General features: G+C 52.9%; 1 protein-coding gene across 2 annotated transcripts in view; it reads left to right on the top strand.

The window, feature by feature from the left end:
• LOC140408913 (uncharacterized) overlaps nucleotides 1–24733 on the top strand; it is a 299625-nt gene that overhangs the window by 161114 nt on the left and 113778 nt on the right. For both annotated transcript variants that reach the window (XM_072496790.1, XM_072496791.1), the window contains one exon: nucleotides 24450–24532. In XM_072496790.1, the coding sequence (XP_072352891.1) occupies nucleotides 24450–24532 (83 nt within the window). The remainder of the gene's footprint in view (nucleotides 1–24449; nucleotides 24533–24733) is intronic.

Below are 24733 nucleotides of genomic sequence, written 5' to 3'. Positions count from 1 at the left end.
AATGAGAAACACCCCGCCAATCCAACCACTGAGAAACACCCCACCAATCCAACCACTGAGAAACACCCCGCCAATCCAACCACTGAGAAACACCCCGCCAATCCAACCACTGAGAAACACCCTGCCAATCCAACCACCGAGAAACACCCCACCAATCCAACCACTGAGAAACACCCCGCCAATCCAACCACTGAGAAACACCCCGCCGATCCAACCACTGATAAACACCCCACCAATCCAACCACTGAGAAACACCCCGCCAATCCAACCACTGAGAAACACCCCGCCAATTCAACCACTGAGAAACACCCCGCCAATCCAACCACTGAGAAACACCCCGCCAATCCAACCACTGAGAAACACCCCGCCAATCCAACCACTGAGTAACACCCCGCCAACCAACCACTGAGAAACACTCCGCCAATCCAACCACTTAGAAATACCCTTCCAATCCAACCACTGAGAAACACCCCGCCAATGCAACCACTGAGAAACACACCGCCAATCCAACCACTGAGAAACACCCCGCCAATCCAACCACTGAGAAACACACGCCAATTCAACCACTGAGAAACACCCCGTCAATCCAACCACTGAGAAACACCCACCAATCCAACCACTGTGAAACACCCCGCCAATCCAACTACCGAGAAACACCCCGCCAATCCAACCACCGAGAAACACCCCGCCAATCCAACCACCGAGAAACGCCACGCCAATCCAACCAATGAGAAACACCTCGCCAATCCAACCACTGAGAAACACCCCGCCAATCCAACCACCGAGAAACACCCCACCAATCCAACCACTGAGAAACACCCCGCCAATCCAACCACTGAGAAACACCCCGCCAATCCAACTACCGAGAAACACCCCACCAATCCAACCACTGAGAAACACCCCGCCAATCCAACCACTGAGAAACACCCCGCCAATCCAACCATTGAGAAACACCCCACCAATCCAACCACTGAGAAACACCCCGCCAATCCAACCACTGAGAAACACCCCGCCAATCCAACCACTGAGAAACACCCCGCCAATCCAACCACTGAGAAACACCCCGCCAATCCAACCACTGAGTAACACCCCGCCAACCAACCACTGAGAAACACTCCACCAATCCAACCACTGAGAAATACCCCTCCAATCCAACCACTGAGAAACACCCCGCCAATCCAACCACTGTGAAACACCCCGCCAATCCAACTACCGAGAAACACCCCGCCAATCCAACCACTGAGAAACACCCCGCCAATCCAACCACTGAGAAACACCCCGCCAATCCAACTACCGAGAAACACCCCGCCAATCAAACCACTGAGAAACACCCCGCCAATCCAACCACTGAGAAAAACCCCGCCAATCCAACCACTGAGAAACACCCCGCCAATCCAACCACCGAGAAACACCCCGCCAATCCAACCACTGAGAAACACCCCGCCAATCCAACCACTGAGAAACACCCCGCCAATCCAACCACCGAGAAACACCCCGCCAATCCAACCACTGAGAAACACCCCGCCAATCCAACCACTGCGAAACACCCCGCCAATCCAACTACTGAGAAACCACCCCGCCAATCCAACCACCGAGAAACACCCCGCCAATCCAACCACTGAGAAACCACCCCGCCAATCCAACCACTGAGAAACACCTCGCCAATCCAACCACTGAGAAACCACCCCGCCTATCCAACCACTGAGAAACACCCCACCAATCCAACCACTGAGAAACACCCCACCAATCCAACCACTGAGAAACACCCCGCCAATCCAACCACTGAGAAACCACCCCGCCAATCCAACCACTGAGAAACACCCCGCCAATCCAACCACTGAGAAACCACCCCGCCAATCCAACTACCGAGAAACACCCCGCCAATCCAACCACTGAGAAACACCCCGCCAATCCAACCACTGAGAAACACCCCGCCAATCCAACCACTGAGAAACCACCCCGCCAATCCAACTACCGAGAAACACCCCGCCAATCCAACCACTGAGAAACACCCCGCCAATCCAACCACTGAGAAACACCCCGCCAATCCAACTACCGAGAAACACCCCGCCAATCCAACCACTGAGAAACACCCCGCCAATCCAACCACTGAGAAAAACCCCGCCGATCATCCACTGAGAAACACCCCGCCGATCATCCACTGAGAAACACCCCGCCAATCCAACCACTGAGAAACCACCCCGCCAATCCAACCACTGAGAAACTCCCCGCCAATCCAACCGTTGAGAAACACCCCGCCAATCCAACCACTGAGAAACACCCCGCCAATCCAACCACTGAGAAACACCCCGCCAATCCAACCGCTGAGAAACACCCCGCCAATCCAACCACTGAGAAACACCCCGCCAATCCAACCACTGAGAAACACCCCGCCAATCCAACCACTGAGAAACACCCCGCCAATCCAACCTCTGAGAAACACCCCGCCAATCCAACCACTGAGAAACACCCCGCCAATCGAACCACTGAGAAACACCCCGCCAATCCAACCACTGAGAAACACCCCGCCAATCCAACCACTGAGAAACACCCCGCCAATCCAACCACTGAGAAACACCCCGCCAATCCAACCGCTGAGAAACACCTCGCCAATCCAACCAATGAGAAACACCCCGCCAATCCAACCACCGAGAAACACTCCACCAATCCAACCACTGAAAAACACCCCGCCAATCCAACCACTGAGAAACACCCCGCCAATCCAACAACCGAGAAACACCCCGCCAATCCAACCACCGAGAAACACCCGCCAATCCAACTACCGAGAAACACCCCGCCAATCCAACTACCGAGAAACACCCCGCCAATCCAACTATCGAGAAACACCCCGCCAATCCAACGACCGAGAAACACCCCGCCAATCCAACCACCGAGAAACACCCGCCAATCCAACCACTGAGAAACACCCCGCCAATGCAACCACTGAGAAACACCCCGCCAATCCCACCACCGAGAAACACCCGCCAATCCAACCACTGAGAAACACCTCGCCAATCCAACCACTGAGAAACACCCCGCCAATCATCCACTGAGAAACACCCCGCCAATCCAACCACTGAGAAACACCCGCCAATCCAACCACTGAGAAACACCCCGCCAATCCAACCACCGAGAAACACCCCGCCAATCCAACCACCGAGAAACACCCCGCCATCCAACCAATGAGAAACACCCCGCCAATCCAACCACTGAGAAACACCCCACCAATCCAACCACTGAGAAACACCCCGCCAATCCAACCACTGAGAAACACCCCGCCAATCCAACCACTGAGAAACACCCTGCCAATCCAACCACCGAGAAACACCCCACCAATCCAACCACTGAGAAACACCCCGCCAATCCAACCACTGAGAAACACCCCGCCGATCCAACCACTGATAAACACCCCACCAATCCAACCACTGAGAAACACCCCGCCAATCCAACCACTGAGTAACACCCCGCCAATTCAACCACTGAGAAACACCCCGCCAATCCAACCACTGAGAAACACCCCGCCAATCCAACCACTGAGAAACACCCCGCCAATCCAACCACTGAGTAACACCCCGCCAACCAACCACTGAGAAACACTCCGCCAATCCAACCACTTAGAAATACCCTTCCAATCCAACCACTGAGAAACACCCCGCCAATGCAACCACTGAGAAACACACCGCCAATCCAACCACTGAGAAACACCCCGCCAATCCAACCACTGAGAAACACACGCCAATTCAACCACTGAGAAACACCCCGTCAATCCAACCACTGAGAAACACCCACCAATCCAACCACTGTGAAACACCCCGCCAATCCAACTACCGAGAAACACCCCGCCAATCCAACCACCGAGAAACACCCCGCCAATCCAACCACCGAGAAACGCCACGCCAATCCAACCAATGAGAAACACCTCGCCAATCCAACCACTGAGAAACACCCCGCCAATCCAACCACCGAGAAACACCCCACCAATCCAACCACTGAGAAACACCCCGCCAATCCAACCACTGAGAAACACCCCGCCAATCCAACTACCGAGAAACACCCCACCAATCCAACCACTGAGAAACACCCCGCCAATCCAACCACTGAGAAACACCCCGCCAATCCAACCATTGAGAAACACCCCACCAATCCAACCACTGAGAAACACCCCGCCAATCCAACCACTGAGAAACACCCCGCCAATCCAACCACTGAGAAACACCCCGCCAATCCAACCACTGAGAAACACCCCGCCAATCCAACCACTGAGTAACACCCCGCCAACCAACCACTGAGAAACACTCCACCAATCCAACCACTGAGAAATACCCCTCCAATCCAACCACTGAGAAACACCCCGCCAATCCAACCACTGTGAAACACCCCGCCAATCCAACTACCGAGAAACACCCCGCCAATCCAACCACTGAGAAACACCCCGCCAATCCAACCACTGAGAAACACCCCGCCAATCCAACTACCGAGAAACACCCCGCCAATCAAACCACTGAGAAACACCCCGCCAATCCAACCACTGAGAAAAACCCCGCCAATCCAACCACTGAGAAACACCCCGCCAATCCAACCACCGAGAAACACCCCGCCAATCCAACCACTGAGAAACACCCCGCCAATCCAACCACTGAGAAACACCCCGCCAATCCAACCACCGAGAAACACCCCGCCAATCCAACCACTGAGAAACACCCCGCCAATCCAACCACTGCGAAACACCCCGCCAATCCAACTACTGAGAAACCACCCCGCCAATCCAATCACCGATAAACACCCCGCCAATCCAACCACTGAGAAACCACCCCGCCAATCCAACCACTGAGAAACACCTCGCCAATCCAACCACTGAGAAACCACCCCGCCTATCCAACCACTGAGAAACACCCCACCAATCCAACCACTGAGAAACACCCCACCAATCCAACCACTGAGAAACACCCCGCCAATCCAACCACTGAGAAACCACCCCGCCAATCCAACCACTGAGAAACACCCCGCCAATCCAACCACTGAGAAACCACCCCGCCAATCCAACTACCGAGAAACACCCCGCCAATCCAACCACTGAGAAACACCCCGCCAATCCAACCACTGAGAAACACCCCGCCAATCCAACCACTGAGAAACCACCCCGCCAATCCAACTACCGAGAAACACCCCGCCAATCCAACCACTGAGAAACACCCCGCCAATCCAACCACTGAGAAACACCCCGCCAATCCAACTACCGAGAAACACCCCGCCAATCCAACCACTGAGAAACACCCCGCCAATCCAACCACTGAGAAAAACCCCGCCGATCATCCACTGAGAAACACCCCGCCGATCATCCACTGAGAAACACCCCGCCAATCCAACCACTGAGAAACCACCCCGCCAATCCAACCACTGAGAAACTCCCCGCCAATCCAACCGTTGAGAAACACCCCGCCAATCCAACCACTGAGAAACACCCCGCCAATCCAACCACTGAGAAACACCCCGCCAATCCAACCACTGAGAAACACCCCGCCAATCCAACCACTGAGAAACACCCCGCCAATCCAACCACTGAGAAACACCCCGCCAATCCAACCACTGAGAAACACCCCGTCAATCCAACCACTGAGAAACACCCCGCCAATCCAACCGCTGAGAAACACCTCGCCAATCCAACCACTGAGAAACACCCCGCCAATCCAACCACTGAGAAACACCCCGCCAATCCAACCACTGAGAAACACCCCGCCAATCCAACTACCGAGAAACACCCCGCCAATCCAACCACTGAGAAACATCCCGCCAATCCAACCACCGAGAAACACCCCGCAAATCCAACCACCGAGAAACACCCCACCAATCCAACCACTGAGAAACACCCCACCAATCCAACCACTGAGAAACACCTCGCCAATCCAACCACTGAGAAACACCCCGCCAATCCAACCACTGAGAAACACTCCACCAATCCAACCACTGAAAAACACCCCGCCAATCCAACCACCGAGAAACAGCCCGCCAATCCAACCACTGATAAACATCCCGCCAATCCAACCACTGAGAAACACCCCGCCAATCCAACCACTGAGAAACACCCCGCCGATCCAACCACTGAGAAACAACCCGCCAATCCAACCACTGAGAAAGACCCCGTCAATCCAACCACTGAGAAACACCCCGCCAATCCAACCACCGAGAAACACCCCGCCAATCCAACCACTGAGAAACACCCCGCCAATCCAACCACTGAGAAACACCCCGCCAATCCAACCACTGAGAAACATCCCGCCAATCCAACCACTGAGAAACACCCCGCCAATTCAACCACTGATAAACACCCCGCCAATCCAACCACCGAGAAACACCCCGCCAATCCATCCACTGAGAAACACCCCGCCAATCATCCACTGAGAAACACCCCGCCAATCCAACCACTGAGAAACACCCCGCCAATCCAACCACTGAGAAACACCCGCCAACCTAACCACTGAGAAAAAAACCCCATTCCAACCATTGAGAAACACCCCGCCAATCCAACCGCTGAGAAACACCCCGCCAATCCAACCACTGAGAAACACCCCGCCAATCCAACCACTGAGAAACACCCCGCCAATCCAACTACTGAGAACCACCCGCCAATCCAACCACTGAGAAACACCCCACCAATCCAACCACTGAGAACCACCCGCCAATCCAACCACTGAGAAACACCCCACCAATCCAACCACTGAGAAACACACCGCCGATCATCCACTGAGAGACACCCCGCCAATCCAACCACTGAGAAACACCCCGCCAATCCAACCATTGAGAAACACCCCGCAAATCCAACCACTGAGAAACACCCCGCCGATCAACCACTGAGAAACACCCCGCCAATCCAACCACTGCGAAACACCCCGCCAATCCAACCATTGAGAAACACCCCGCCAATCCAACCACTGAGAAACACCCCGCCAATCCAACCATTGAGAAACACCCCGCCAATCCAACCACTGAGAAACACCCCGCCGATCATCCACTGAGAAACACCCCGCCAATCCAACCACTGAGAAACCACCCTGCCAATCCAACCACTGAGAAACACCCCGCCAATCCAACCACTGAGAAACACCCCGCCAATCCAACCACTGAGAAACACCCCGCCAATCCAACCACTGAGAATCCACCCCGCCAATCCAACCACTGAGAAACACCCCGCCAATCCAACCACTGAGAAACACCCCGCCAATCCAACCACTGAGAAACACCCCGCCAATCCAACCACTGAGAAACACCCCGCCGATCCAACCACTGAGAAACACCGCGCCAATCCAACCACTGAGAAACACCCTGCCGATCTAACCACTGAGAAACACCCCGCCAATCCAACCACTGATAAACACCCCGCCAATCCAACCACTGATAAACACCCCGCCAATCCAACCACTGAGAAACACCCCGCCAAACCAACCACTGAGAAACACCCCGCCGATCCAACCACTGAGAAAGACCCCGCCAATCCATCCACCGAGAAACACCCCGCCAATCCAACCACTGAGAAACACCCCGCCAATCCAACCACTGAGAAACCACCCCGCCAATCCAACCACTGAGAAACACCCGCCAATCCAACCGCTGAGAAACACCCTCCAATCTAACCACTGAGAAACACCCGCCAACCTAACGACTGAGAAAAAAAACCCATTCCAACCATTGAGAAACACCCCGCCAATCCAACCACTGAGAAACACCCGCCAATCCAACCACTGAGAAACACCCGCCAATCTAACCACTGAGAAACACCCGCCAACCTAACGACTGAGAAAAAAAACCCATTCCAACCATTGAGAAACACCCCGCCAATCCAACCACTGAGAAACACCCCGCCAATCCAACCACTGAGAAACCACCCCGCCAATCCAACCACTGAGAAACACCCCGCCAATCGAACCACTGAGAAACACCCGCCAATCCAACCACTGAGAAACACCCCCCCAATCCAACCACTGAGAAACACCCCGCCGATCATCCACTGAGAAACACCCCGCCAATCCAACCACTGAGAAACACCCCGCAAATCCAACCACTGAGAAACACCCCGCGGATCCAACCACTGAGAAACACCCCGCCGATCATCCACTGAGAAACACCCCGCCAATCCAACCATTGAGAAACACCCCGCCAAACCAACCATTGAAAAACACCCCGCCAATCCAACCACTGAGAAACACCCGCCAATCGAACCACTGAGACACACCCCGCCGATCATCCACTGAGAAACACCCCGCCAATCCAACCACTGAGAAACCACCCCGCCAATCCAACCACTGAGAAACACCCTGCCAATCCAACCGCTGAGAAACACCTTCCAATCCAACCACTGAGAAACACCCGCCAATCCAACCACTGAGAAACACCCCGCCAATCCAACCACTGAGAAACACCCCGCCAATCCAACCACTGAGAAACACCCTCCAATCCAACCACTGAGAAACACCCCACCAATCCAACCACTGAGAAACACCCCTCCAATCCAACCACTGAGAAACACCCGCCAATCCAACCACTGAGAAACACCCCGCCAATCCAACCACTGAGAAACACCCCGCCAATCCAACCACCGAGAAACACCCCGCCAATCCAACCACTGAGAAACGCCCCCCAATTCAACCACTGAGAAACACCCCCCAATTCAACCACTGAGAAACACCCCACGAATCCAACCACTGAGAAACACCCCCCAATTCAACCACTGAGAAACACCCCGCCGATCCAACCACTGAGAAACACCCCACCAATCCAACCACTGAGAAACACCCCGCCTATCCAACCACTGAGAAACACCCCGCCAATCCAACCACTGAGAAACACCCCGCCAATACAACCACTGAGAAACACCCCGCCAATCCAACCACTGAGAAACACCCCGCCAATCCAACCGCTGAGAAACACCCCGCCAATCCAACCACTGAGAAACACCCCGCCAATCCAACCACTGAGAAACACCCCGCCAATCCAACCACTGAGAAACACCCCGCCAATCCAACCACTGAGAAACACCCCGCCAATCCAACCGCTGAGAAACACCCCGCCAATCCAACCACTGAGAAACACCCCGCCAATCCAACCACTGAGAAACACCCCGCCAATACAACCACTGAGAAACACCCCGCCAATCCAACCACTGAGAAACACCCCGCCAATCCAACCACTGAGAAACACCCCGCCAATCCAACCACTGAGAAACACCCCGCCAATCCAACCGCTGAGAAACACCTCGCCAATCCAACCACTGAGAAACACCCCGCCAATCCAACCACCGAGAAACACTCCACCAATCCAACCACTGAAAAACACCCCGCCAATCCAACCACCGAGAAACACTCCACCAATCCAACCACTGAGAAACACCTCGCCAATCCAACCACTGAGAAACACCCCGCCAATCCAACCACTGAGAAACACTCCGCCAATCCAACCACTGAAAAACACCCCGCCAATCCAACCACTGAGAAACACCGCGCCAATCCAACCACTGAGAAACACCCTGCCGATCCAACCACTGCGAAACACCCCGCCTATCCAACCACTGAGAAACACCCCGCCAATCCAACCACTGAGAAACACCCCGCCAATCCAACAACCGAGAAACACCCCGCCAATCCAACCACCGAGAAACACCCGCCAATCCAACTACCGAGAAACACCCCGCCAATCCAACTACCGAGAAACACCCCGCCAATCCAACTATCGAGAAACAACCCGCCAATCCAACGACCGAGAAACACCCCGCCAATCCAACCACGAGAAACACCCGCCAATCCAACCACTGAGAAACACCCCGCCAATGCAACCACTGAGAAACACCCCGCCAATCCCACCACCGAGAAACACCCGCCAATCCAACCACTGAGAAACACCTCGCCAATCCAACCACTGAGAAACACCCCGCCAATCATCCACTGAGAAACACCCCGCCAATCCAACCACTGAGAAACACCCGCCAATCATCCACTGAGAAACACCCCGCCAATCCAACCACTGAGAAACACCCCGCCAATCCAACCACTGAGAAACACCCCGCCAATCATCCACTGAGAAACACCTCGCCAATCCAACCACTGAGAAACACCCCGCCAATCCAACCACTGAGAAACACCCCGCCAATCCAACCATTGAGAAACACCTCGCCAATCCAACCACTGAGAAACACCCCGCCAATCCAACCACCGAGAAACACCCCGCCAATCCAACCACCGAGAAACACCCCGCCATCCAACCAATGAGAAACACCCCGCCAATCCAACCACTGAGAAACACCCCACCAATCCAACCACTGAGAAACACCCCGCCAATCCAACCACTGAGAAACACCCCGCCGATCCAACCACTGATAAACACCCCACCAATCCAACCACTGAGAAACACCCTGCCAATCCAACCACCGAGAAACACCCCACCAATCCAACCACCGAGAAACACCCCACCAATCCAACCACTGAGAAACACCCCGCCAATCCAACCACTGAGAAACACCCTGCCAATCCAACCACCGAGAAACACCCCACCAATCCAACCACCGAGAAACACCCCACCAATCCAACCACTGAGAAACACCCCGCCAATCCAACCACTGAGAAACACCCCGCCAATCCAACCACTGAGAAACACCCCGCCGATCCAACCACTGATAAACACCCCACCAATCCAACCACTGAGAAACACCCCGCCAATTCAACCACTGAGAAACACCCCGCCAATCCAACCACTGAGAAACACCCCGCCAATCCAACCACTGAGAAACACCCCGCCAATCCAACCACTGAGTAACACCCCGCCAACCAACCACTGAGAAACACTCCGCCAATCCAACCACTTAGAAATACCCTTCCAATCCAACCACTGAGAAACACCCCGCCAATGCAACCACTGAGAAACACACCGCCAATCCAACCACTGAGAAACACCCCGCCAATCCAACCACTGAGAAACACCCCGCCAATCCAACCACTGAGAAACACCCACCAATCCAACCACTGTGAAACACCCCGCCAATCCAACTACCGAGAAACACCCCGCCAATCCAACCACCGAGAAACACCCCGCCAATCCAACCACCGAGAAACGCCACGCCAATCCAACCAATGAGAAACACCTCGCCAATCCAACCACTGAGAAACACCCCGCCAATCCAACCACCGAGAAACACCCCACCAATCCAACCACTGAGAAACACCCCGCCAATCCAACCACTGAGAAACACCCCGCCAATCCAACCACTGAGTAACACCCCGCCAACCAACCACTGAGAAACACTCCACCAATCCAACCACTGAGAAATACCCCTCCAATCCAACCACTGAGAAACACCCCGCCAATCCAACCACTGTGAAACACCCCGCCAATCCAACTACCGAGAAACACCCCGCCAATCCAACCACTGAGAAACACCCCGCCAATCCAACCACTGTGAAACACCCCGCCAATCCAACTACCGAGAAACACCCCGCCAATCAAACCACTGAGAAACACCCCGCCAATCCAACCACTGAGAAAAACCCCGCCAATCCAACCACTGAGAAACACCCCGCCAATCCAACCACCGAGAAACACCCCGCCAATCCAACCACTGAGAAACACCCCGCCAATGCAACCACCGAGAAACACCCCGCCAATCCAACCACTGAGAAACACCCCGCCAATCCAACCACTGCGAAACACCCCGCCAATCCAACTACTGAGAAACCACCCCGCCAATCCAACCACCGAGAAACACCCCGCCAATCCAACCACTGAGAAACCACCCCGCCAATCCAACCACTGAGAAACACCTCGCCAATCCAACCACTGAGAAACCACCCCGCCTATCCAACCACTGAGAAACACCCCACCAATCCAACCACTGAGAAACACCCCACCAATCCAACCACTGAGAAACACCCCGCCAATCCAACCACTGAGAAACCACCCCGCCAATCCAACCACTGAGAAACACCCCCCCAATCCAACTACCGAGAAACACCCCGCCAATCCAACCACTGAGAAACACCCCGCCAATCCAACCACTGAGAAACACCCCGCCAATCCAACTACCGAGAAACACCCCGCCAATCCAACCACTGAGAAACACCCCGCCAATCCAACCACTGAGAAAAACCCCGCCGATCATCCACTGAGAAACACCCCGCCGATCATCCACTGAGAAACACCCCGCCAATCCAACCACTGAGAAACCACCCCGCCAATCCAACCACTGAGAAACTCCCCGCCAATCCAACCGTTGAGAAACACCCCGCCAATCCAACCACTGAGAAACACCCCGCCAATCCAACCACTGAGAAACACCCCGCCAATCCAACCACTGAGAAACACCCCGCCAATCCAACCACTGAGAAACACCCCGCCAATCCAACCACTGAGAAACACCCCGCCAATCCAACCACTGAGAAACACCCCGTCAATCCAACCACTGAGAAACACCCCGCCAATCCAACCGCTGAGAAACACCTCGCCAATCCAACCACTGAGAAACACCCCGCCAATCCAACCACTGAGAAACACCCCGCCAATCCAACCACTGAGAAACACCCCGCCAATCCAACTACCGAGAAACACCCCGCCAATCCAACCACTGAGAAACATCCCGCCAATCCAACCACCGAGAAACACCCCGCAAATCCAACCACCGAGAAACACCCCACCAATCCAACCACTGAGAAACACCCCACCAATCCAACCACTGAGAAACACCTCGCCAATCCAACCACTGAGAAACACCCCGCCAATCCAACCACTGAGAAACACTCCACCAATCCAACCACTGAAAAACACCCCGCCAATCCAACCACCGAGAAACACCCCACCAATCCAACCACTGAGAAACTCCCCGCCAATCCAACCGTTGAGAAACACCCCGCCAATCCAACCACTGAGAAACACCCCGCCAATCCAACCACTGAGAAACACCCCGCCAATCCAACCACTGAGAAACACCCCGCCAATCCAACCACTGAGAAACACCCCGCCAATCCAACCACTGAGAAACACCCCGCCAATCCAACCACTGAGAAACACCCCGTCAATCCAACCACTGAGAAACACCCCGCCAATCCAACCGCTGAGAAACACCTCGCCAATCCAACCACTGAGAAACACCCCGCCAATCCAACCACTGAGAAACACCCCGCCAATCCAACCACTGAGAAACACCCCGCCAATCCAACTACCGAGAAACACCCCGCCAATCCAACCACTGAGAAACATCCCGCCAATCCAACCACCGAGAAACACCCCGCAAATCCAACCACCGAGAAACACCCCACCAATCCAACCACTGAGAAACACCCCACCAATCCAACCACTGAGAAACACCTCGCCAATCCAACCACTGAGAAACACCCCGCCAATCCAACCACTGAGAAACACTCCACCAATCCAACCACTGAAAAACACCCCGCCAATCCAACCACCGAGAAACACCCCACCAATCCAACCACTGAGAAACACCTCGCCAATCCAACCACTGAGAAACACCCCGCCAATCCAACCACTGAGAAACACTCCGCCAATCCAACCACTGAAAAACACCCCGCCAATCCAACCACTGAGAAACACCGCGGCAATCCAACCACTGAGAAACACCCTGCCGATCCAACCACTGAGAAACACCCCGCCTATCCAACCACTGAGAAACACCCCGCCAATCCAACCACTGAGAAACACTCCGCCAATCCAACAACCGAGAAACACCCCGCCAATCCAACCACCGAGAAACACCCGCCAATCCAACTACCGAGAAACACCCCGCCAATCCAACTACCGAGAAACACCCCGCCAATCCAACTACCGAGAAACACCCCGCCAATCCAACGACCGAGAAACACCCCGCCAATCCAACCACCGAGAAACACCCCGCCAATCCAACCACTGAGAAACACCCCGCCAATGCAACCACTGAGAAACACCCCGCCAATCCAACTACCGAGAAACACCCCGCCAATCCCACCACCGAGAAACACCAGCCAATCCAACCACTGAGAAACACCCCGCCAATCCAACCACTGAGAAACACCCCGCCAATCATCCACTGAGAAACACCCCGCCAATCCAACCACTGAGAAACACCCACCAATCCAACCACTGAGAAACACCCCGCCAATCCAACCACCGAGAAACACCCCGCCAATCCAACCACCGAGAAACACCCCGCCATCCAACCAATGAGAAACACCCCGCCAATCCAACCACCGAGAAACACCCCACCAATCCAACCACTGAGAAACACCCCGCCAATCCAACCACTGAGAAACACCCCGCCAATCCAACCACTGAGAAACACCCTGCCAATCCAACCACCGAGAAACACCGCACCAATCCAACCACTGAGAAACACCCCGCCAATCCAACCACTGAGAAACACCCCGCCAATCCAACCACTGAGAAACACCCCGCCAATCCAACCACTGAGAAACACACCGCCAATCCAACCACTGAGAAACACCCCGCCAATCCAACCACTGAGAAACACCCCGCCAATCCAACCACTAAGTAACACCCCGCCAACCAACCACTGAGAAACACCCCTCCAATCCAACCACTGAGAAACACCCCGCCAATGCAACCACTGAGAAACACCCCGCCAATCCAACCACTAAGTAACACCCCGCCAACCAACCACTGAGAAACACCCCGCCAACCAACCACTGAGAAACACCCCGCCAATGCAACCACTGAGAAACACCCCACGAATCCAACCACTGAGAAACACCCCGCCAATCCAACCACTGAGAAACACCCCGCCAATCCAACCACTAAGTAACACTGCGCCAACCAACCACTGAGAAACACTCCGCCAATCCAACCACTTAGAAATACCCTTCCAATCCAATCACTGAGAAACACCCCGCCAATGCAACCACTGAGAAACACCTCACCAATCCAACCACTGAGAAACACCCCGCCGATCCAAACGCTGACAAACACTCCGCCAATCCAACCACTGAGAAACACCCCGCCAATCCAACTACCGAGAAACACCCCACCAATCCAACCGCTGAGAAACACTCCGCCAATCCAACCACTGAGAAACCACCCCGCCAATCCAACCACCGAGAAACACCCCACCAATCCAACCACTGAGAAACACCCCGCCAATCCAACCACTGAGAAACACCCCGCCAATCCAACTACCGAGAAACACCCCGCCAATCCAACCACTGAGAAACACCCCACCAATCCAACCACTGAGAAACACCCCGCCAATCCAACCACTGAGAAACACCCCGCCAATCCAACCACTGAGAAACACCCCGCCAACCAACCACTGAGAAACACTCCACCAATCCAACCACTGAGAAATACCCCTCCAATCCAACGACTGAGAAACACCCCGCCAATCCAACTACCGAGAAACACCCCGCCAATCCAACCACTGAGAAACACCCCGCCAATCCAACCACTGAGAAACACCCCACCAATACAACCACTGAGAAACACCCCGCCAATCCAACCACTGAGTAACACCCCGCCAACCAACCACTGAGATACACTCCACCAATCCAACCACTGAGAAATACCCCTCTAATCCAACCACTGAGAAACACCCCGCCAATCCAACCACTGAGAAACACCCCGCCAATCCAACTACCGAGAAACACCCCGCCAATCCAACCACTGAGAAACACCCCGCCAATCCCACCACTGAGAAACACCCCGCCAATCCAACTACCGAGAAACACCCCGCCAATCCAACCACTGAGAAAAACCCCGCCAATCCAACCACTGAGAAACACCCCGCCAATCCAACTACTGAGAAACACCTCGCCAATCCAACCACTGAGAAACCACCCCGCCAATCCAAACACTGAGAAACACCCCGCCAATCCAACCACTGAGAAACACCCCGCCAATCCAACCACTGAGAAACACCCCGCCAATCCAACCACTGACAAACGCCCCACCAATCCAACCACTGAGAAACACCCCCCAATCCAACCACTGAGAAACACCCCGCCAATCCAACCACTGAGAAACACCCCGCCAATCATCCACTGAGAAACACCCCCCCAATCCAACCACTGAGAAACACCCGCCAATCCAACCACTGAGAAACACCCCGCCAATCATCCACTGAGAAACACCCCCCCAATCCAACCACTGAGAAACACCCCGCCAATCCAACCACTGAGAAACACCCCGCCAATCCAACCACTGAGAAACACCCCGCCAATCCAACCACTGAGAAACACCCCGCCAATCCAACCACTGAGAAACACCCCACCAATCCAACCGCTGAGAAACACTCCGCCAATCCAACCACCGAGAAACACCCCGCCAATCCAACCACTGAGAAACACCCCGCCAATCCAACCGCTGGGAAACACTCCGCCAATCCAACCACTGAGAAACACCCCGCCAATCCAACCACTGAGAAACACCCCACCAATCCAACCGCTGAGAAACACCCCGCCAATCCAACCACTGAGAAACGCCCCACCAATCCAACCACTGAGAAACACCCCCCAATCCAACCACTGAGAAACACCCCCCAATCCAACCACTGAGAAACACCCCGCCAATCCAACCGCTGAGAAACACCCCGCCAATCCAACCACTGAGAAACACCCCACCAATCCAACCACTGAGAAACACCCCGCCAATCCAACCACTGAGAAACACCCCGCCAATCCAACCACTGAGAAACACCTCGCCAATCCAACCACTGAGAAACACCCCGCCGATCCAACCACTGAGAAACACCCCGCCGATCCAACCACTGAGAAACACCCCGCCAATCCAACCACTGAGAAACACCCCGCCAATCCAACCACTGAGAAACACCCCACCAATCCAACCACTGAGAAACACCCCACCAATCCAACCACTGAGAAACACCCCGCCAATCCAACCACTGAGAAACCACCCCGCCAATCCAACCACTGAGAAACACCCCGCCAATCCAACCACCGAGAAACACCCCGCCAATCCAACCACTGAGAAACACCCCGCCAATCCAACCACTGAGAAACACCCGCCAATCCAACCACTGAGAAACACCCCACCAATCCAACCACTGAGAAACACCCCGCCAATCCAACCACTGAGAAACACCCCGCCAATCCAACCACTGAAAAACACCCCGCCAATCCAACCACTGAGAAACACCCCGCCAATCCAACCACTGAGAAACCACCCCGCCAATCCAACCACTGAGAAACACCCCGCCAATCGAACCACTGAGAAACACCCCGCCAATCCAACCACTGAGAAACACCCCGCCAATCCAACCACTGAGAAACACCCCGCCAATCCAACCACCGAGAAACACCCCGCCAATCCAACCACTGAGAAACACCCCGCCAATCCAACCACTGAGAAACACCCCGCCAATCCAACCACTGAGAAACACCCCGCCAATCCAACCACTGAGAAACACCCCGCCAATCCAACCTCTGAGAAACACCCCGCCAATCCAACCACTGAGAAACACCCCGCCAATCCAACCACCGAGAAACACCCCGCCAACCAACCACTGAGAAACACCCCGCCAATCCAACCACTGAGAAACACCCCGCCAATCCAACCACTGAGAAACACCCCGCCAATCCAACCACTGAGAAACACCCCGCCAATCATCCACTGAGAAACACCCCGCCAATCCAACCGCTGAGAAACACCCCGCCAATCCAACCACTGAGAAACACCCCGCCAATCCAACCACTGAGAAACACCCCGCCAATCCAACCACTGAGAAACACCCCGCCAATCATCCACTGAGAAACACCCCGCCAATCCAACCACTGAGAAACACCCCGCCAATCCAACCACTGAGAAACACCCCGCCAATCCAACCACTGAGAAACACCCCGCCAAACACACCCGAAACCGAACTTGGAAATATTTCCAGCGAATCACACCCTACATCTCCCCCCAAGTCTTTATCTCAATTAGATATTCTCTTGAATCTCCACCCATGTCTTTATTCCCCCCCCCCCCCCCCCCCCCCCCCCCCCGGCAAGTCTTTATTCTCCCCTCCCCCCCACATTGTCTCAGTAGTCTCAGTCTTCACAGTTCACTTCTCAGAGGTACCTTGATCAATTCCCTGAGCTGGTCCTCTCAATTCAGATGAGATCGATGATGAACTGAGGACGACTCATCCTCGATAGGCATGTCTTCCACCTAAGTGGCTGTAGAGCTTCTACTTGGTTCAGGTTTCTAGCCTCCATGAGGTATGTCCAAGTTTCTATTGGGTTACTTCCCAATGCCAACAAGGCATCTTTTGTTCCTGCTGATGTTTCTTCGGTTCATCTCAATTCTATAAAATCTCAGTTGTGGACATCTTTCTATTCCTCTGCCTTCTTTCTGGTGATCACAGATCCACATTCTCTCCATGGGCTGAGCACTTTCAAGTCTTGTGCCCTGTGCCTGAAGTGGAAATTATGAGCTTCACTGACTCTGATAATCCTCGCACTTCCTAACTCTGTTATGATTATCTGAGGTAAGTTGCTCTATTTGTTGTCAAGCTGGAAGATGTGTTGGGGGGGAGAGGTGAACTGGCCAGGGCATGGACACCGCATACCACCTGCCCCCCCCCCCCCCCCCACCCCCCCAGCCAGTCCCTGGATGCAATCCCCTCCGCAATACATATCTGCCACACTACAGGGTGTGGGTCCTGGGTTGGAGTAACAGCAGGTATGGTCCATGGGATGGAGGATGATGACAACCCGTTTTTCAATGACAACGTCCGACTCCTGCCCAAGGTAGTGTTTTCCAACGTCCACCTGGATAAGCCTGGTGGTGGGTGTGAGGCGTGAGCATGGTGTGGGGGTGGTGGTGGTGGGTGTGAGGGGTGAGGGTGTTGTGGGGTAGTGATGGTTGGGGGGGGGGGGGGATGTGTGTCATAGGGAACTGCAACTCAGCAGGGTTTCACTTGCTCGCCCGATGCCGACCTCCGCCCCGTGACAGCCCTTTCTTCTGGCCCACTGACCATGCCCAGGGCCCACTGCTCTGCTGCGGTGAGAGGCTGCAGGTCCGGCGGTTCCCCTCCAGTCTTTTTCCGCTCCCGGCGGTGTGTAGCTGGTGGCTTCAGTGGCCATGGCGGCCGATATGGGTGCAGGCATGTTGTGCAGGGTGGGATTCGGTCACCCTCCAGGTGGGGTTATGGGTGTGTAGGATGGGGTTTGGTGCCGGGGCCCTCCTGCTGGCTGTCCTGAGGAGATTGTGCAGTTTTTTCTTGCACTGCTGGCCAATCCGGACGATGTTACTTGTGGCGCTGACCACCTCTCCCATCTGTGCCCAAGCACTGTGAACTGTGGCGGCTGGCAGCCTCCTTCCCGGCCCGGGGTACAGAGTCGCCCGCCTCTCCGCCACGGCATCTAGCAAGGTCTCGAGCTCGGCATCTGTGAAAGGGGGTGCCGCTCTTCTTGCTGCAGTCTTGTTGGCTGGGATGGTGTGTGTGTGTGTGGGGAGTGAAGCATGTATATGCGGCTGCAGCTTGTCAGCCTCCTGAGTTTCAATTCCGAACCCGTCAAATCCTGCACTGTTTCTCATTGGAAGCTATTGTGTTCCATGTGGAGCTGGTGCTAGCCCCTTAACGGTCATTTAACCGGTCCGGGTGCGGCGCCAGTTTTGCTGTTGTGGAAGTCCATGAATCCTGCCCCGGCATCAACACATAACGCAGGGGATTCTGTGATCCTGAGGCTAAGTGTTGCCGTCGGAAACGCCGTCGAGAAACGCGACGGCGTCAACACGGCCTCAGGATCAGCAAATCTGGCCCCTACAGGGGGCCAGCATGGCAGTGGAGCGACCCACGGGGCTCCAGCTGCTGATCTTGGCGTGAACTGGGCGCTGCGGGGTCCGCACATGTGTAGTGGCACTGGCGCCAACGCGTGCATGCACAGTGGCACCGGCGCCAACGCGCGCATGCGCAGTGGCTCCCTTTTCCGCGCCGGCCCCGACAGAACATGTCGCAGGGCTACAGGGGCCAGCGTGGAAGAAAGGAGGCCCCCAACCAGAGAGGCGGTGGGCCCCGATCGCGGGCCAGGCCACATCGGAGGCACCACCCCCCGGGGTTGGGGGTCGGACCCCCCCCCACCAAAGGCCGCCCCTGGACCCTTCCATGTCGAGGTCCCGCCGGCTGAGAGCAGGTGTGAATGGCACCGACGGGACTCTGCTTTTTTACGACAGCCGCTCGGCCCATCCTGGTCGGAGAATTGGTGGTGGGGCCGCGTAGAGCGGCCCCCGACCGGCGCCGCACCAACCATGCCGGCGCCAATGGCGCTGATTCTCCGCCCTGCAGAGGTTCGCGTGCCGGCATTGGGGCGGCGTGGCTCGATTTGCACCGGTCGCGGGGATTCTCCGGCCCGGCCTGAGAGAATCCCGCCCAAAGAATTTTGCCACTTTACTTTCCACGGTTGCAGCACTCTGCTGCCCTCTGTTGGGCATTCTTCCCTCTTGTGCACGGCTTTCCCCCCGACACATTTCAACCTAGCTTTCAGCTAGCTGTATGTCATTTTGTATGGTATTGCTTTCCATGTCAAGTCCAGTGCTTTTCTCAAACACCTGCTGAAATTTTTCTGACTGTTCTCCAATGTCCACTTGAAGAAAAGGATTTGAGACAAAGTGATTTGTTCCATTGTGTCTAACTCCTGAAATTGTTGAATTTATTTTCCAATTTGTTCAGATTGTTGCAGAATTTGGTTGGATGGAACCCTTCCTGTTCGACCTGTTGCTGGACATGTTCCAGATTTGGGAAATGCTGAGTAATGTTGTTTAACTGGGCGGACCATAGTCCCAGTTTCAACCTGAACGCATTCACTGCACTGACCATGTATGCTGAGTCTCTGTCCCTCCCCTGATGCTTACGGTTCAGCACATTCAAACTTGATTTAAGAAAGTTGATAATTTAAGGGAGCAGATTGAAAAATCTCTGGAGAACTTTTCCTTGAATTAACCACGTCACATCTGAATGAAAGATTGGTTCACTGTAGGTGGCATCAAGCTCAAGTTCCAATTTGAACAAGCAATTTTTGCAGAGCTCTGGCATGAACTGAGTTGACAATCTTTGACGACAACTCCTATTACCTGAGAAAAGTCAATAGCCTTGCTCGCTAGCGCATCATCGGTTGTGATTGAAACCAGTTTCTTGATCGGAATGTTTTTCTCAGTCACTTACATTTTGAATGTGTTGTAGACATCCTTGCCTCTTGTCCTCGCTTTGAGTGGCAGAAGAGTGAGAAAGTCCTCCTTTGTTGTTGAGTCTTTGAATGCCATGTGAACAAAAACAATCAGCTAGGCCATATCCATCATGTTTAGTTATTCATCAAATTGTGGTGAGAAACATTCACAGCCTGATAAGTCTTGGTGTGTTTGTTGAGATACGTCCTCGCCATGCCCTTGATGGCTGTCTTAATTTCATCTTTGTTTTTCTAGTCTTTGGACAAGGTATTGACAGCAACCATCGTAGCCTCTTTTATAACTTTGCCATTGGCGAATGGTTTCTTATGTTTTGTCAGCATATGGCTAATGCGAAAAGACGCCTTGCCTTTCGCCGCAGGTTTTGAAAATTCCCCTTAACTCTCCAAATTTCTTTGTCCGAATCGCGATGTTCAAAGGGAATTTTTCATGATATTTTGCCTTGTGATCCGTTCAAGGCTACACTCTAGTGACAAATGAGACAAATGTTCGTCAGCGGAATTCTCCGTCGGCGGGATCCTCCGGTCTGCTGGCAGTGCACTCACACCCCTGAGTTTCCTGACGGCGTGGGGTGGCCACAATGGGAAACCCCATTGGCCAGTAGCGGGAAGAGAGAATCCCGCTGCTGGCGGAGGGCGCGCCGTGCAGGAAAATGCGGCTGGTGGACCGAGAATACCGCCCCTTACATTTGACATTTGTAAAAATAAATTCACTTTCCCATTCTTGGTGGAAGTGGTAGGGACATCCCACTCTTGGAAGTCCTTGGCTCCTTGCATGTCATGTTAGCTTTAGAAAATTAATCTTAGTAACGAGAAGAAATGAAATGCCCAGCTTATTCCAAGTTTTGGCGCTATTCGACAACAGGGAATGAGTTGAAAACTGGACAGCGGCTGCAGCAGTGTGGTGACAGCATCATAGGCGGGTAATTAGTTTGTTTCTGATTGGCTTGTGTGCCGACATTGAGCTTATTTTTTCCTATTTTTAAAAAACTCACCAGCAGCTTACATTTGCAACCTATGGCCACAACCACTGTACAGAATCTCAGCTTTTCCCACTCTCTCTAAAAAGTAATAGTTAAGATCAACTGTTCAAGATTCTGGGATTGACCTGTCGATTGTGATCGATTGGTTGGAGACCACTTAATTAAGTTGTCAATCGGTTGTAAAAACAACCTCTATTCACTAACCATATCAAAATTAGCTAATCCTTTAATAGCCTCTTGGAACTCAGGCTGACTGGTGAGATAAGTGGTTTTGGAGCTTTTTATAAACAGCTCTGCACTCATAATAGACTCAGCTATAAGAACAACCATTAGGAAATTTCAACAATGAAGTCTGTTGAAAATGCACGAACAGATGGCGAATGTTTTTTTCCTTAGATACATCAGATGGCCTGTCAATCATTGCACACCAGCAGTGGTTATCTTCAATTTACTCCAACTGAAAGCTACAACTAGTCTATTTTTCATTCTTAAAGCTTTAGGTATTTCAATAGATCATGACACTTTAACAAATCTTACCTGCCCGTCATGAGCATTTACACCACATCCATAAACATGTCACTCCCACACTGTGGGTTAGGCCCTTGGTGCAGCAAAAATTGGCTCTGACATTGTGAAAATCATGTCCTGGGTTTACAGAGGTATATACAAGCAAGCAACTGATGTTAGATCTGTTAAGACATTTAATAGGCTACAGTTAGCTGATTGTATTTATTTACATTTTGCATATTGTATTCCACAGGGATTAGTGCTGGGACCTTTGCTGTTTGTAGTATATATAAATGATTTGGAGGAAAATGTAACTGGTCTGCTTAGTAGGTTTGCAGACGACACAAAGGTTGGTGGAATTGCGGATAGCGATGAGGACTGTCAGAGGGTACAGCAGGATTTAGATTGTTTGGAGACTTGGGCGGAGAGATGGCAGATGGAGTTTAATCCGGACAAATGTGAGGTCATGGATTTTGGAAGGTCTAATGCAGGTAGGGAATATACAGTGAATGGTAGAACCCTCAAGAGTATTGAAAGTCAGAGAGATCTAGGTGTACAGGTCCACAGGTCACTGAAAAGGGCAACACAGGTGGAGAAGGTAGTCAAGAAGGCTTGCCTTCATTGGCCGGGGCATTGAGTATAAGAATTGGCAAGTCATGTTGCAGCTGTATAGAACCTTAGTTAGGCCACACTTGGAGTATAGTGTTCAATTCTGGTCGCCACACTACCAGAAGGATGTGGAGGCTTTAGAGAGGGTGCAGAAGAGATTTACCAGAATGTTGCCTGGTTTGGAGGGCATTAGCGATGAGGAGCGGTTGAATAAACTCTGTTTGTTCTCACTGGAACGACGGAGGTTGAGGGGCGACCTGATAGAGGTCTACAAAATTATGAGGGGCATAGACAGAGTGGATAGTCAGAGGCTTTTCCCCAGGGTAGAGGGGTCAATTACTAGGGGGCATAGGTTTAAGGTGCGAGGCGCAAGGTTTAGAGTAGATGTACGAGGCAAGTTTTTTACACAGTGGGTAGTGGGTGCCTGGAACTCGCTACCGGAGGAGGTGGTGGAAGCAGGGCCGATAGTGACATTTAAGGGGCATCTTGACAAATACATGAATAGGATGGGAATAGAGGGATACGGACCCAGGAAGTGTAGAAGATTGTAGTTTAGTCGGGCAGCATGGTCGGCACGGGCTTGGAGGGCCGAAGGGCCTGTTCCTGTGCTGTACTTTTCTTTGTTCTTTGTTCTTTGTTATTCTGTGTACCAATTACACAAAGTAGAACGGAACCAAGTACAGTGAAAGTTTACTAGAATTATATTAGAAATGAAAGGTGACAGTAATGAAGAAAGATGTGTAAGTGTTTAACCTTCTCCATAACAACAAAGGAGAAAGTGAATCTGATAGTTCTTTTCAGAACAGATATTTTAAGAAGATTACTAACAAAAGATCATTTCCACTGTTAAATCATTAACAAGGACCACAGACATGCAATTTTAATTCTGGGATGAAAGGGGAAATTTGAAAAATGTTGACACAGAGGGCTATTATAAAACCTCAAATGACTGTTGAGGCAAAGAGAGTACAGCATTTAACAGTAAATAGGTTTTGGAAAAAGAAGGAGGTGAAAGAATACAGGGAGAGCAATTACAGTAGGTTGTTCCAGTTTAAGGGCTTGTCACAGTTCCATTGTGATGGACTGAATGTCCTCCTGTTATGGTGCTATTCCTGCCTTTAACATGGGGCTTTGTTGACAAATTAATATTCCGTGTTCCAATCATAGAAAATATTTTCTTTTCTTCTAGCGGCTTCCAGTTCTTCAGGCTTGACATTGGTGGAGGCACAGGAAGCCACAAAGACTCATCAAACAAGAAGATCTAGATGCACGGTAAAAAAAAATAATTTTACAGAACTTTGTTAAAGAAAGACAAGAATAACAATCAGTTGACAAAGAGAAAATGAACATGGAGTAAACTGTTGTTTCCAGCATCTTGATAATAATCCTGCAGAGCAGATCACCTACAGATGCTGGAATATGCCAGATTTGCATCCAGAATTCAATGGATGATAATTGGCTGGCTTCTACAAT

This window comes from Scyliorhinus torazame, chromosome 3 (genome assembly GCF_047496885.1).
Source record: "Scyliorhinus torazame isolate Kashiwa2021f chromosome 3, sScyTor2.1, whole genome shotgun sequence".
NCBI lineage: Eukaryota > Metazoa > Chordata > Chondrichthyes > Carcharhiniformes > Scyliorhinidae > Scyliorhinus > Scyliorhinus torazame.
The sequence above is the reverse complement of the archived record's forward strand: the minus strand, read 5'-3'. Positions and strand labels throughout refer to the sequence as shown.